General features: G+C 43.2%; 1 protein-coding gene across 3 annotated transcripts in view; it reads left to right on the top strand.

The window, feature by feature from the left end:
• Positions 1-15,856, top strand: part of LOC126177104 (histidine--tRNA ligase, cytoplasmic) — a 66,599-nt gene extending 50,743 nt beyond the window's left edge. For all 3 annotated transcript variants that reach the window (XM_049924365.1, XM_049924367.1, XM_049924366.1), the window contains one exon: positions 11,440-15,856. In XM_049924365.1, coding sequence (XP_049780322.1) covers positions 11,440-11,649 — 210 coding nt within the window. In that variant the 3' untranslated portion in view covers positions 11,650-15,856. The remainder of the gene's footprint in view (positions 1-11,439) is intronic.
• Positions 15,857-16,257: the final 401 nt, after the last annotated feature.

The following is a 16,257-nucleotide window of genomic DNA, read 5'->3' as shown; positions in this document are numbered from 1 at the left end:
CAACTGTTGGCAGTCTCTTGTCACTCAACAGACAAGTTCGGCCTGTACGCTTTTGTGCTGTATGTATCCCTTCACGTTCCCACTTCACTGTCACATCCGAAACAGTGGACCTAGGGATGTTGAGGAGTGCAGAAACCTCGCGTACAGACGTATGACACAAGTGACACCCAGTCACCTGATCACATTCGAAGTCTGTAAGTTCCACAGAGTGCCCCATTCTGCTCTCTCACGATTTCTAATGACTACTGAGGTTGCTGATATGAAGTACCTGGCAGTAGGTGGCAGCACAATGCAATTAATATGAGAAACATATGTTTGGGGATGTCCATAAACATTTGATCACATAGTGTATATGAGGTGTCCACGACACTTTCACAATCAGTGCCTATGGTAGTTTCACATATTTCATTACCCCCTTTACTGGTAGAGGTTTGTTGCAGAAGTATGTGTCCTGGATATGCTTCCTTGTGAATGGTACTTGGGACCGACCCTTAGGTCCAAATTTCTGCACCAGATTTGCACAATGCTTAGTGCGTGTTATGCCATTGTTCTATTAGTACTACCAAATTTTCAAATTTTTACTACAAGTAAATCATCTGCATGTCCTAGGCAAAAGTAATCTCTAGCATTTAATTCTTCAGTGAGTTCATTCACCTGTAGGTTCCACAGTAGTAGGTGCAGAACACCTTCTTACGGATACACAGTTTTCTCATTCAACATGGTGGCTTCTATCTTCCATTCTTAATCAACCTATATATGTTGGTCATATTGCCATGCTCTTCTACAGTTATAATTTGAATTCAAAGGTTCTGTTGCTAAAAGCCCCTAAATAGCCAGAGAGAGTGAGAGCTTTTTCCACCTTTGCCAAGGAGGTGATTAAATGATGTTAGGCAAGATTTGCTGGTTGGTGTATGTCTTGGTTTTCATGTAGAGGACCTCACGTAACCTCTTTTTCATAATAAGCACAGCAATTGGTTTTTATAATGTGTTTTAGAGACAGGAGAACAAACTGTTTGGCCTCATATCCATAATCTTGGTATGATCAATTCTCCCTGACTTCGGAATGAAAATACCTGCAAGAATTAGGAATGGCTCCTGCTTGTTGCAGTAGAGATGGAAAAATTCCATTGAGGCCTGATGGCTTGAACAGCTGAAATGTCCCTAATTTTCTTGAAGTCAGCACATTCTCTGGCAGATTTCCAGCTCTCCCATTGGCTACCTGTAAACCAGTACCTCACTGCAGCTGAATCTTGGTCTGTGTTATCTGCCAACTGGCATTGAGGGAATTGAGTCTTGAGGAGCACATCCAGCATCTCACATGCTGTTCTTGTATACTCACCATCCTTCTTCCTTAGTGTGCCTGCGGGATTGTTTGATATTCTAGTGACGATTTAATGATGTCTGGCTCATGTAACTGTAGCTTCCACCTCCTCACAGAATGCCCTGCAGGATATTCCCTCCATTGTTCGTGATCTATATTAATGACGTAGAAGACAATCGGAGTAGCCCTGTTAGATTGTTTGCAGGTGTTGCTGTCATTTACCTTCTTGCAAAGTGACAGATCACCAAAATGATTTGATAAGATATCTCTATGGTGCGAAAAATGGCAATTGACCCTGAATAAAGAAAAGTGTGAAGTTATTCACATGAGTACTAAAAGAAATCCACGGAATTTCGATTAAGTGATAAGTCACACAAATCTTAAGGCTGTAAATTCGACTAAATACTTAGGGATTACAGTTACAAATAACCTAAATTGGAATGATCACATAGATAATGTTGTGGGTAGAGCAAACCAAAGGCAGCAATTCATTGGCAGAACACTTATAAGGCGCAACAAGTCTACTAAAGAGACTGCTTACACCACACTTGTCCGCCCTATTCTGGAGTATTGCTGTGCGGTGTGGGATCCGCATCAGGGGGGACTGATGGATAACATCGAAAAAGTTCAAAGAAGGACAGCTCGTTATGTACTATTGCGAAATAGGGAAGATAGGGCCACAGATGTGGTACGTGAATTGGAGTGGCAATCATTAAAACAGACACATTTTTCGTTGCGATGGGATCTTCTCATGAAATTTCAGTCACCAGTTTTCTCCTCTGCTTCAGTAATTCAGTAAGACCCAGGACTGGAGCAACTGAATTACATTCTCTGCCAGGGTTTCAACTGCCTGTTGTCGTGCCCTGAAATGAGAATATCCTGCCCACTATTCTTCCTACTCCTCCCACAGTGGTACTCTGCCGTCCACCAAATCTATACAATATACTCGTCCATCCTTACACAACCCCTACTCCCACCCTTTCCTCATGGCTAATACCCCTGTAATAGACTTAGATGCAAGACCTGTTCCATACATCCTCCCACCACCACCACCACCACCACCACCTACCCCAGACCGGGCATGAACAGCACCTATCCCATCAAAGGCAGGGCTACCTGTGAAACAAGCCATATGATCTACAAGCTAAGCAGCAACCACTGTGCTGCATTCTATGTGGGCATGATAGCCAACAAGCTGTCTGTCCTCATGAAAGGCCACCAACAAACTGTGCTCAAGAAACAAGTGGACCACCCTGCTGAACATGCTGCCAAACATGACAACCTTCATTTCAATGACTGCTTCACAGCCTGTGCCATATGCGTCCTTCCCACCAACACCAGATTTTCTGAATTGCACAGGTGGGAACTCTCTCTGTGATACATCCTATGTTCCCATAGCCCTCCTGGCCTCAATCTTTGTTAGTCAATGTCCTCACCCATCCAGCCCCTTCCCTGTTGCCCCCCTGCGGGCCTGGGGGTTAGAATAGGCCCAAGGTATTCCTGCTTATGTGATGGTCCCCTGTGGGGTTTGATTTCCAATTTTCAAACATTTTCCCAAAGAGCGGGCCAATTGGGGAAGGGCACCTTACATGTGCATAAAGTCCATCGTGCATTGAGATCTTCGGCCCACTTTATCACTGTGGCATTGCAGTCCTGCTCATCCTCTGTACCTTGAGTGAGGACACCTTCCTGGGTGCGTTTTCCTCCACCCACGATGCAGTGTTGTTTTCTGCCCTGATGAAGACCATGAAATTCTTTGCACCTCATATCCAGCACTGTAGCCAGTCCGTTGTGGGGCCACCATGTACCCTATTGGTTGTAGTCCCCTGACTACCCAGGAATCACTATGCTGATTCCTGCGCCGTTAACTCCCCACATATGCCAAAGGGTAGATGCCCATCCCCCTGGGGCATCAGGACTCGTGGCAATGGCCGTTCTGCCAGGTGGCCTTTGCCGCTGCTAGGTGGTGCCCATGGGGCGGGCCCCTGGTCAGAGTGGGTGCCGTCAGGGCAGATAACGCACGATCAAGTGTGCCACGTCATCACTTGCTGGTGATCAAACTCCAGCAGTGTCTAAGTGTTCCAAGTCTCAGTACAATGCAAGGAAGTATGATCCTAAATCGTTCCCGTCCCTGTCCACACCATGGGAGGAACACCAGGTTAAGGATGGCATTGAACCTTATTCACCCCAGTACCTCATATGTGTGAGAGCTGATGGTGACTCCTTTGTCTTGATGAAGCCTCAGTTTTTTATTGAGCATTTAGAGGACAAGTTTGGGGAGGTGGAGGGCTTGTCCGAAATGCGGTCAGGGTCAGTCTTGATAAAAATGGCATCCTCTGCCCAGTCACGGGCATTACTCACTTGTGACAAGCTGGGGGATGTTTCTATTACCATCACAAGAGCTTAAATATGGTTCTAGATATTATATTCCACAGGGACCTTCTTTTACAATCTGACGACGAGCTGTGCATGAACTTAGAGCAACGAGGAGTTCATTTCGCCCAGCGTGGCTATCAGGGTCCGACCGATAATCAGGTTGCCATCAGTGCCCTCATCTTGGCTTTCGAGGGTGGCACATGTCCCGAGAAGCTCAAGGTGATGGTCCATCGCTGTGATGTCAAGCCATGTATCACTCCCCAAATGCAGTGCTGTAAGTGCTGCCATGTGTCTTCTCGCTGTACTTCCTGCATCACATGTCTAGATTGTGGACATCCGTCCCATCCTAATACTCCATGTGCCCTGCCTCCCATCTGTGTCAACTGCAGAGAGCATCATTCCCCTTTCTCATCAGCTTGCGGGATTTCACAGCAAGAAAGGAAAGTCATGGAATACAAGAACCTGGACCGAGTGACCTACACTGAGGCCAAGAGGAAATTTGAGCGCCTGCATCCTGTGGCTATGACCTCCTCTTATGCCACTGCTATGAGAACAGTTGTAGCCACATCAGTTCTGCGAGTTCCTGTCGGTTCTCTCAGCCGAAAAACTACACCTGCCCCCTTGCAGGTGGGGGGGCACTTCCCTCCCTGTTGCTCCCGCACCACCTACCTCGGGAGCATTGCCCTCCCAACCATCGGGGACACCACTTCTGAGCTGGAGAAGCGTAAGTCTTCTTCGGCTCCTTTCACTAGGAAGGTGTCCCTTGGGTCACTCCCTTTCCAGGTTTATGGTAGTGGGAAAGATGACACCCGCTAGTGGCTGAAGTGCGCAAAAGCAGCCGGTGGTAGGGCTTCACAATCATCCTCAGTCCCAGAGATTGAATCAGTGAAGCCCTCCCAGCCAGAGAAATCCAAGGATCAGCAAAAGAAATCCAGAAAGAAGACGCTCAAGACCAAGGGAATTGCAGTGGCACCCACACTACCGCTGCATACGAACTCTGCGTCTGAGGATGAGGTGAAGATTCTGGTATCTGCTGAGGACCTAGATCTCCAAGACCCTCAGACACAATGGATGTAGCTTGTTCAGGAAATAAGTCGGTGGCAGCAGGTGACCCTGAGGCGTAGACTACCTCATTGAGTGTTTCATGCCTTCGGAGTCTCGCGATCATGTCATCCTCCAGTGGAATTGTGGCAGTTTTTTTCCACAACCTGACTGAGCTATGGCAACTGTTAAGCTTTGCACCTGCTTTCTGCATTGCTCTCCAGGGAAACTGGTTCTCGGCAATGTGGACCCCCGCCCTTCGCGGCTACAAGGGATATTACAAGAACCGTAGTGAATGTAATAGAGTGTCAGGTGGAGTTTGCGTTTATGTCCTGAACTCTGTCTGTAGTGAACATGTGACCCTTCAAACCCCTTTTGAAGCTGTGGCTCTCAGAATAACAACGATGCAGGAAATAATTGTCTGCAGTGTATATCTTTCTCCAGATGTTGCAGTACCCCTGAATGTATTAGCTGCTCTGATTGATCAACTCCCTAAACCTTTCCTACTTCAGTGAGATTTTAATGCCCATAACCCCTTGTGGGGTGGTACCATGCTTACTGGCCGAGGCAGAGATGTTGAAACTTTACTGTCGCAATTCAACCTCTGCCTCTTAAATACTGGGGTTGCCACACATTTCAGTGTGGCTCACGGTAGTTAATCGGCATTTGATTTATCAATTTGCAGCCCAGGACTTCTCCCATCTGTCCACTGGAGAGCACATGACGACCTGTGTGGTAGTCACCACTTCCCCATCTTCCTGTCACTACCCAACCATCAGGCACATGGATACCTGCCCAGATGGGCTTTAAACAAGGCAGACTTGGTAGCCTTAACCTCTGATGTCATTGTTGAATCTCCCCCATGTGGTGCCATCAATGCTGTGATAGCGCAAGTCACTACAATAATAATTTCTTCGGTGGAAAATGTGATCCCTCATTCTCTAGGGTGCTCCCGGTGAAAGACAGTCCCTTGGCGGTCGTCGGAAGTCGCTGAGCCCATTAAAGAATTCCAGCGAATTCTACAGCGACATAAGCAACATCCTTCCCTAGAGCACCTAATAGCCTTTAAGCGGCTCCGTACCCGCGTTCACCCCTTATAAAACGATGGAAACAGGAGTGTTGGTAGAGGTACGTGTCAAAAATTTGGTGCCACATGTCACCTTCCCAAGTCTGGTTGAAGATCAGACGTCTTTTTGGGTACCAGACACCAAAAGGTGCCCTGGCATTAACATCAATGGCATGTTATCTCTTGACGCAAACACAATTGCTGAGCACTTTGCTGAGCACTATGCTCGTGCCTCTGCGTCAGAGAACTACCCCCCCCCCCCAGCTTTTCGCACCCTCAAACAGAGGATGGCGAGCAAAGTCCTCTCGTTCACTACACGCCACAGTGGACCCTATAACGCCCCTTTTACAAAATGGGAGCTCCTCAGCGCCCTTGCACATTGTCACAACACAGCTCCTGGGCCAGACCGCATCCACAGTCAGATGATTAAACATCTCTCATCTGACTACAAGAGATATCTCCTTGTCACTTTCAACCAGATCTGGTGCGAAGGCATCTTTCCATCACTGTGGTGGGAGAGCACCATCATTCCTGTGCTAAAACCCAGTAAAAATCTGCTTGATGTGGATAGCTATTGGCCCATCAGCCTCACCAACGTTTTCTGTAAGCTGCTGGAACATACGGTGTGTCGGCAGTTGGGTTGTGTCCTGGAGTCACTTGGCCTACTGGCTCTGTCAGGGCAGCTTCCCCGTCAGGGTCGCTCTATCACTGATAACCTTGTTCCTTCGAGTCTGCCGTCCGAACAGCCTTTTCCAGACGCCATCACCTGGTTGCCGTCTTTTTTGGCTTACGTAAAGCATACAACATGACCTGGCGACATCATTTCCTTGCACATTGTATGAGTGGGGTCTCTAGGTCCTACTCCTGATTTTTCTCCAAAACTTCCTGTCGCTTCTTACTTTCCGTGTCCAAGTTGGTGCCTCCCGTAGTTCCCCCCGTATTCAGGAGAATGGCGTTCCGCAGGGTTCAGTGTTGAATGTATCTCTATTTTCAGTGGCCATCAATGGCCTAGCAACAGCTGTAGGGCCGTCTGTCTCCCATTCTCTGTATGCAGATGACTTCTGCCTTTCGTATTTCTCCTCCAGTAGTGGTGTTGCCGAGTGGCGCCTACAGTCGCAGTCGTGGGCTCTAGCCCACGGCTTCCAGTTTTCAGCCGCGAAGTTGTGCGTCAAACACTTCTGTCGGGGTTGTATCATTCATCCGGAACCTGAACTTTACCTTAATAACGATCCACTCACTGTAGTAGAGATGTATCGATTCTTAGGACTGGTTTTCGACACCCATTTGACTTGGCTACCTCACCTTCGTCAGCTTAACCAGGAGTGCCGGCAGCACCTCAATGCTCTCCACTGCCTGAGCAAAACAAACAGGGTGCAGATTGCTCGACACTGCTGCAGCTCTACAGAGCCCTTGTTCAATCCAGCCTTGACTGTGGGCGTCTGGTTTATGGTTCGGCGGTGCCCTCAGTGTTGTGTTTCCTCGACCTAGTGCACCACTGTGACGTTCGTCTAGCTACGGGACCTTTTAGAACAAGTCCGATGACCAGTGTCCCGGTGGAGGCCGAAGTCCCTCCATTGCAGATCTGACGTGCACAACTGCTCGCCAGTTATGTTGCACACATTTGTAGTTCTCCTGAGCATCCAAACTACTGTCTCCTTCTCCCACTCACGGCAGTTCATCTCTCGCATTGGCGGTCCAGGTCAGGGCTCATGATTGCGGTTTGTGACAATCCCTTCTCTCCGAACTGGAGTGCTTTCCTTTTCTACCTCTACTTGAGGTCCAATCACGTACATCTCCACGGTGTACACCTCAGCCAAAGCTTTGTCTGGATCTTTTACATGGCCCTAAGGACTGTGTGAAGTTGCTTACACCAATGGCTCGGTGGTTGATGGTAATGTTGGCTTCACCTATGTCCACAGAGGCCGTATTGAACAGCATTCCTTGCCCACTGGCTGCAGTGTATTCACTGCAGAGCTTGTGGCCGTATCCCTGCACTTCAGTACATCCGTTCCTGTTCTGGTGAGTGGTTTCTTCTCTGTTCTGACACCCCTGAGCAGCTTACAAGCTATCGACCAGTGCTACCCTTGCCATCCTTTGGTAGCGAACATCTCTGAGTCCATCTCTGCCCTGGAACCGTCCAGTCATTCAGTAGTGCTGTGAGGACCCCAGGAAACTTCAGAATTCCAGGCAAGTGATGACAGGCTGGCCATATAGGCTATGTGGAAACCGCTCCTGGAGATGGGCATCTCTGAAACTGACCTGCGTTCTGTCTTATGCTGCAAGGTTTTTTGGCTTTGGGAGACAGTGACATTACAGTATGCACAACAAATTGCGTATCATTAAGGAGACTGTGAACATGTGGATGTCTTCCCTGCGGGTTTCTCATAGGGAATCAGTTGTCCTTTGTCGACTCTGCATTGGCTTCACGTTGCTCACACATGGTTACCTCCTCCGTCATGAAGACCCATCTCAGTGCCATTGTGGCACCCGAATGACAGTCGTCCACCTTTTGCTGGACTGCCCACTTTTAGCTGCTCTGCGGCGGACCTTTAACTCTCCCAGCACCCTACCTTCAGTGTTGGTCGACGATGCCTCAGCAGCAGCTTTAGTTTTATGTTTTATTCGTGAGGGTGGGTTTTATCATTTGATCTGAGTTTTAGCATGTGTCCTTTGTCCCTCTGTGTCCTCCATCCTAGGACATTTAGGGTGGAGGTTTTAATGTGTTGCAGAGTGGCTGGCTTCTTGTTTTTCATTCTCATGGTCAGCCAGCCATGGTAATCTGCTTTCTTGTTTCTAATCTCCTCTCCCTGTTTCTTGCACCTCGCTGTGGTTTTGTTGTCCTGTTTTGTCCATTAAAGTGTTCGTTGTCCTTCTGTCCTCCTTCTGGTTCTTCCTTTCTCCTGTTATTGTCGTACGTCATCTTTGTTTTCTTGTTTCCTTGAGTAATTGTTCTACTAGGAGCAAGGGACCGATGACTTCACAGTTTGGTCCCCCACCCTATTAAACCAACCAGCCAACCTTCCCTGTTCTCATTCCAGCACCACACGGCCATCATTCCATCATCACACTCAGTCTTTTTACTTCTCTCCTTTTGCGCTACCTTCCCCCTCCCCCCTCCCCTCCCCTCCACAACTGTCCCCTGCCCTCCATCTAACGTGCAGGAGTTCACTGTCCACCACTCCCACCATACTATCCCTCTTCCTCCCCACCCCCCCTCCTTAAACACACCCAATCGCCACCCCCATCACGCACTGGTGCTGCTGCTCGCAGTGTGGTTTCAGTTGCCTGAGACTGCAGTCGTGTGTGTGTGTGTGTGTGTGTGTGTGTGTGTGTGTGTGTGTGTGCGCGTGCGCGTGCGCGCGCGCGCGCGCGCGCACACATCGATCATTGACGAAGGTCTTAATGGCTGAAAGCTTTGTGTGTGACAGTCTTTTTGTTATGCCTATATGTGATTCAGCCTCTCCACTATATGGTGAGGAGCAACTTTACTTTTCACAACACCCTCTTAAAAACTGAGACAGCAGTACTGTAGGTGTGTTTCCGTATTTCTTGCCTAGTTTTATTTATTTATTTATTTATTCATTCAATTACCCTGATCATTCTGAGATGGTGTCACCTGATCAGGTAGCAGAAACTGCTTCCATTGGTTCCAGTACAGATGCTTGGGTATTTTATGTTTCATCAAGCACTTCACTTTGTTTTATTCTGTGTTCTCTGATTCAATCTGATGATGATTAGTTATGTATTGGGGAGACACAATGGAGCCTCATGCTGTGCAAGACTAATTACCCAGAGAGGTTGCCTTGTGTCCCTGAAACTCCATTCATGACACATCTTCTCATCCAGTACCCTGACACCCCTCAGCACATATCACATAATGCCTTGGGTTGGGTACCTCGGGAATTGGGTAAGGTCTGTGAAAATGGATGTGAGAGAGATGGGGCATTGTGTGACACACTTTATCTGTGACACTTTATCTGTGTCAGCCTGTCCAGCATGAGCGAACCTGCGAGTAGCTCTGCTACAGCTGGCATAGCTCTGAGCTTCACGCGAACGTGTAAGCCTCTCCATCCGCACGGTCAGTATTTCAGCAAGGCCTTGTCCCCAGAGAGGTACATTGTTCAATCAACAATACATGTATTTCTTAGGAAAATCATTGTTAGGTTGGTGCATAAGTTCATAGCATTTTTGTTTTCTGTGTTGGTGGTCTGGTTGCCATGGTTTATTTATCGATTCGCATTTTTTATTTGTAGTTCACTGTTTCTATTGGAGTTTACATTTTGTCATTTGGAGGTAGGTAGTCTAGGTGTGGATACTAGAAAATGGAGTGCCAAGTTAAAATATCAGAACATTCCCAACATATTCTTCTGTTTGAGTTCAGTAGAGGGATGACAGCAGTGGAGGCAGCCAGAAACATTTGCATCATGTATGGGATAATGTTATTGGACAGAGCACAGCAAGAAAATGATGTTCTCATTTTGAGGAGGATCGTTTTGACATTGTGAGCCTCCATGTTCAAGAAGACCTGTGGGATTTAATGAAGAGCGTTTAAACACATCAGTTCAGAGTGATCCATGCCATTGTACTGGAGAACTGGCAAATGTGATGAACTGTTTTGCACACAATGGAGAAGGTTCAAAAATCGGTTTTATGAGTACTGGATGCCGTAAGCCAAAATAAAAAAAAAATCATCTGGTAGCCATATGTGTATCTCTGCTTGCTCGTTATCAGTTGGCTCATGAACAACCTCAACCATACACATCCAGGGTCATTACTGGTGATGAGAAATGGTGTCTTTATGCTAACATAAGGAAAAGAAAGGTTTGGTTGAGCCCAAAGAAAGCAGCAACTCCCCACACAAAGACGTACATGCATCCACAAAACATAATGTTGTGCATTGTGGACCAGCAACAGTTTGGTGTACTACGAATTGCTTCCCCAAGGTGTGACCATCACTGCTGACATTTACTGTCAACATTTGAGATGTCTGAAGACTGCATGAAGTGTGTGGACACTCAGAATTATTGTAGGTGATTTATAAACAAGTTTATGTGGGATGATGGCATATTAATGCCATCCTTAAGATAGATTTGCTTAAAGCAAAGTAACCACAATGGCACACAGCACCAGTAAACTGAAATGATTCTAATCATGGCATATCCCTCACTCTTGCCTCTGTTGGCTATGGCAGTATGGTCATCATTTCTTTCTTATACAAACATACAGATATTTGACAATAATCTCTTCTATAAGATTCACCTTGTTTGAATTAAATTTCTGAAGTTGGTATGATATGAAGTCATATCTGAATTGATTATTACATGTGATTAAATGTTTATACTGATTCTGGGAGTACTTTCTCAATAAAATTCTCATTATTCGCCCAAGGGGATTGGCCATTTTCAGTTTTGACATTACCATTACTAAATTTCTGTCTGTTTTTGCATTCTTGTGGAGATCTCTGAAAATATGCTGAAACTTTAAATGAAACACACTCTTAAGCCATTTTCTGGTTCTGTGACAGTAATCGTAATATAACAACTGTCATATGTAAATTTAACTTTAATGGTGATGGAAAAAGCATGCATTGATGTTTTTTTAAATAAATATTGTAGAGAATTGTATATTATTGCAGGCTGAGCAGTCCTACAAACGAAATCCAAAGTTATTACAACAGCTTCAATACTGTGAAGACTCTGGGATACCTTTGGCAGCAATCCTTGGTGAAAGTGAACTTCAGCGAGGTGTTGTAAAACTGAGAGATGTGAAGACTAGGCAAGAATCAGAGGTACCAAGAGATTTGATTGCTAAAGAAATTCGTAATAGGCTGAGCAAACCCACATGATAATTTTGTGTTACTATTCAGAATTTCATGAGGAACTATCATAATAGTAAGAAGACAAAATGTACGTTGGACAGTTTTGTAAACAAGTTGTATGTTTTATGATAAATACTCAAACTTGTATAAGCTGAAACAAAACATTGTTACCTCTGAGTGAAACATTTTGAATGACAAGGGATTTTTTTATAGATACTACAGCATTAAGCTTAGACCAGTTTGTTGCAACTGTCTTAAGATCTGTTTTGTTCCCTTTTTCATGTTTGCTACCACCAGAACTACAAGGTTTTGTCAAAAATTAAAATTTAATTGTAAACATTGTCTAGCCAGTTCTCGCCTTGGAGCCCATTGCGAAGTGATACTCAGAAGCAGTCAATTGTGGCTATTGAAGGAAACATTAGACAACATATGCATCATTTGTCACATACCACAAGTGTCGTTCTTGTGAATCAGGGCACAGCATCTCTTACCAACATGTATTAGTGCACAGTCAGTGTATTTAGTCCCAGCAGAGCAATAGTTTCAACTTTAATAAGTTTGTTGCATTTGGTCAAAAGTAAAGAAGTTGATCTGTGTGATATTTCATGCTGAGTCACAAGCAGACACAAGGAAAAGACTGCTAAATGTTTAGTGTGTGGATAAAAAAGTCCTTCAGAAGCAGAACACACATGCACTGTGGTGGGTAGTGTCCACGAGCACTCTGGGCCTGACTGCCGGCTGGCCTGAACGGCCATAGACTCTGTGTGTGTGTGTGTGTGTGTGTGTGTGTGTGTGTGTGTGTGTGTGTTTTTCTGCTTTTGAAGGAGGACTTTTCTTTCTTTAAAAGCTAAATTTTAGCAATCTTTTCCTTGTGAGTTTCTGCAATTCAGTGCAATGTGGTGAGTAGCAATATGTCCTTTTCATAATATTGTTATTATTACTTCTTGGATTTTCCATTGTTTGATAGTCCTAGTTAATATCCAAGAGAGTTCTACTTTACTCTTCTGTTTAAAGTAAAAGCTTATGACATAAGATAGGTAAACACTCATGGCAGTATATTTGCCTAGTAACTGAGAGTCAAGTTTGAACCTTGCTATTGAATTGCTTCTAATTAGGTTTTGGTTGTTGTGCTTACTGAAATACAAATTCTGGGAATGAGCTATAGTTTTGTACTGGCAGCATGTATTCCAGTTAAGCACTATGTTTCTGTTTATTACATGATTGTGTATGTTTAGGTGTTGTCATCTAAAGTTACCAGTTTTTATGTATTCAGTTAAACTGTTAATATTTGTCTCCATACATCTTGGAGTGTTAGACAGTCTAATAAATTTAATTCAGCTTAATACAAACCAATTAATTCCATACCTTTTGTAGCACTATAAGAAAACTGTAAATTAAAATTTAATGTAGGTAATGGCCATTGAAGTATTGGTATAAATCTCAGAAGCAGTGATACATCACCCAACCATCAGTTAATGGTTGTATCTATTGGACCAGAGAAATGCTGTTTCCTGTTGTCAAGAAATCGCTGTACATTCCAAAGTTAAATTGAAATTTTTCTGACCATGAGCCTGGGGAAGCTCTGTGTGTACTGTATACTATCCTTCATTATCCAGGTTCTTTGAAATCACAAATTCTCAGTAACATTGATTTAGTCTGGAAGCGTAAATCTTGCTTGATGTGTATTATAAAAATACTGAAGTGTATAAAGTTCTGCAATGTAATTAAAAAATAATTTCTCTTATTGAGAATTTGTTGCAACTGTTTCACCACTGACTCGTACATTAATCTTATTTCCTATTACATTTTTTCATTGCTTGTAAATTTACATTGCATTGGTGCACTGCATTAACAGGCAGTACAAACTTGAATGAACCGTTACAGTAGTCTTATGATATATAGAACAGGGAACATTGTAAGGGTGTTGGTAAACTGTGGTATATAGAGTAGCAAATTACAAATGAATTTAGTTGGCATGGAAATTTAATTTATTGATTGCACCAATAAGAAATTGCTGTATTAATTGACATGTGGGAAATCTTCTTAAATCATATTAAATTCTACAATGTTTTAATTAATATCTGTCAGGCGTTCTTCATTGAGAAATAAGAAGATTGCATCATCGGCGAGATTCTGACAGCTAGTTCATTAATATGAAATTATTTTTTTCTCTCTTATTTAGCTTAGCTTGTGATTACCACAAGGAAAATTTTACACATTTCAGTATCCAGCTGTCCTATTCTAAATTTTATAAATAACTATCATCACTTCTTTTTTGTAAATTTTCTCACCACGGGCATAGTTTTCTTTGAACATAAGCCTCTCCATTTTATCAAGCCTTTCCATTCTCCTGTCACTAGTCTGGCCAAGTCGTCTTCTCAAAATACTTCCTTCCACTAATTTTAGCCACTTACCCCTTGGCCTTTTACCATCCATTTTCAATTGTTCATCTTTTTAGAAACTCCTTTCATCTACACTCTTCACGTGCCCATATCATTTTGATATTTTTAATTTTTATCTTGCAGAGGCTCCTCAGGTATTATCTTCCTTCATTTATCATCTTTTGCATTTTTGTTAAAGCTGTTACTTCTAAAAAAAAGTTGTTACACTTGTTTGCACCACAATTTTTTTCCTTTACCTTCATGGTCTATTTCTGCAGCATAAAATGTAATTGGTGTATAATTTATTTGGTATATCACCTTCTTAGTTTCTGGAGAGGGGGCGGGGGACACTATTTTGTTTCATTTCATTTTTGCCACAATTCTCATAAAATTATCAGCATGCTTTGCACATTGACGAATATAGTTGTCATTTATTCCGTTTCCTCTCTTACATTCCCTAGGTACTTGACATGTTCCACCATTTTCAACTGTTCCCCAACCCAGTGTCATGTTATGGGTCTATACTTTTTCCTTGTCGTCACCACCATCTCGTGCTTCTTTGCATTAAATTTAGGCTGTACTATTGTGTAACTTTTTTCAAACCTCTAATTGCTTCTGTATTTCTTCCCAATTTTTTCCTCACATCATCAAATGGCCAACAAACAATATTACTGTAATTCTGATTCCTATGTCTTTTGCCACCCTTGTGATTATGTAATCCATAACAACTATGAAAAGTAACACAGATAATGCATTTCCTTGTTTGAGATTATTTCTTTACTTCTACTGCTCTGGTTTTTCTCCTTCCACTCTTGCACAAGTTACACTTCCCAGGGACAATTTTTTTATCCTCACTTCACTCTTCTTCTCTATTCCTTTGCTCCCAAGTGCCTCCCAAACTTTACTTCTGCATACATTGTTGTATGTTTTCTCCAAATTCAGTAAAGCTGTCAGGGGATCTCTCCTGTAAGCATAGTGGTGTTCCAGCAGTTGTCACACTTCAAATATGTGGACATTTGTGGTCTGAAATCGTGGCCTGGCCTCAAACCTTACTTTTCTTCCTTATCCACTGTTTGCCGATGTCTCTTGACAACCTTCTCAAAAATTTTTATACAACGACTCATAGGGTAATTCTCCTTTAGTTTTTTAATTCCTTTTAGCTTTCGTTCATGAAGACAGATATAGTTAATCCCTTCTTCCAGTCTTCAAATGTTCTCGTAGCTGTATACAGCCAGTTTGTCTCCACTTCTTCTGCTGCTCAAATCATTTCCACACTTATTTCATCTAAAGCCAATGCCTTTCCACTTTTCATGATTATCAGTGCCTTCTCAATTTCTGTTCACATTAGAGCTTTTTCTGGTTGATCCTCTTATCTCCTCTAGAACTTTCTCCAATACTTCATCTCGATTCAGCAGTTTGTCAAAATATGTACCTCGTATTTCTTTGTGGTCCTCTCATTTTTCTACCTCAAGCATTTCTTTAAGAGCCATTTTTTACATTCTTCTATTTCTGCTAATTCCACACAGTTATTTTATTTTTTTCCCGTCGCTACCGTGTTCTGTTGTCATGATCCATTTTTCCACCCACTTTCTCCTTTCCTTTGTGATCACGTTTTGTGCCTCAAGTATGGAACACAAATCTTCACTGTTAAATGCCACTAATATATGGATGTGACTTCTGTATTGAGGAATTCCTTTCCTAATTGTTCTTTATTTTTGATCATTAATCTTTCAGATCACAGGCTGTTGCTTTAACTTTTTTCTTCTTACTTTTGTTTTAGTCCATATTCCAATGTGGATACCAGTGTCAATCGTATTGTTGGATGTAACTGAATAATTGTTGGATAAAATCTTCTTACATGAGCATATCAGTCTCTCTTCACTTTTTAAAACCTGCTATCCAAAGCCAGAAAAAAGAATGATACAACATTATTTCTGTGTTTACAGTAATATGAACTGAGAGTTTAAAAAAATTTCGTTCTAACCTTGTAACATTGTGTTCTGCAGGGATAGAGGAATAGTGGTTTAGTATATAGGAAAATAGACAAGAAAATGAATAAAGCATACACATTTGTATGAATTTGAAAACTGTAGTTACGGTATGGATTTAAAAGTGACTGAAAATCCAGTTTCTAAAGGATGAATTCTGTTATGTATGTTTTGTTCAGACCTACATAATCTTTGTTAATTAATGAAGTTGAGATAAGAATGCGAACACAGTATTCATAAGTAAAATGAGGATTAATGCTCAAAGT

The sequence above is a fragment of the Schistocerca cancellata genome, chromosome 3 (genome assembly GCF_023864275.1).
Source record: "Schistocerca cancellata isolate TAMUIC-IGC-003103 chromosome 3, iqSchCanc2.1, whole genome shotgun sequence".
NCBI classification, from domain to species: domain Eukaryota; kingdom Metazoa; phylum Arthropoda; class Insecta; order Orthoptera; family Acrididae; genus Schistocerca; species Schistocerca cancellata.
This window is presented reverse-complemented; position numbering and strand designations above follow the sequence as displayed.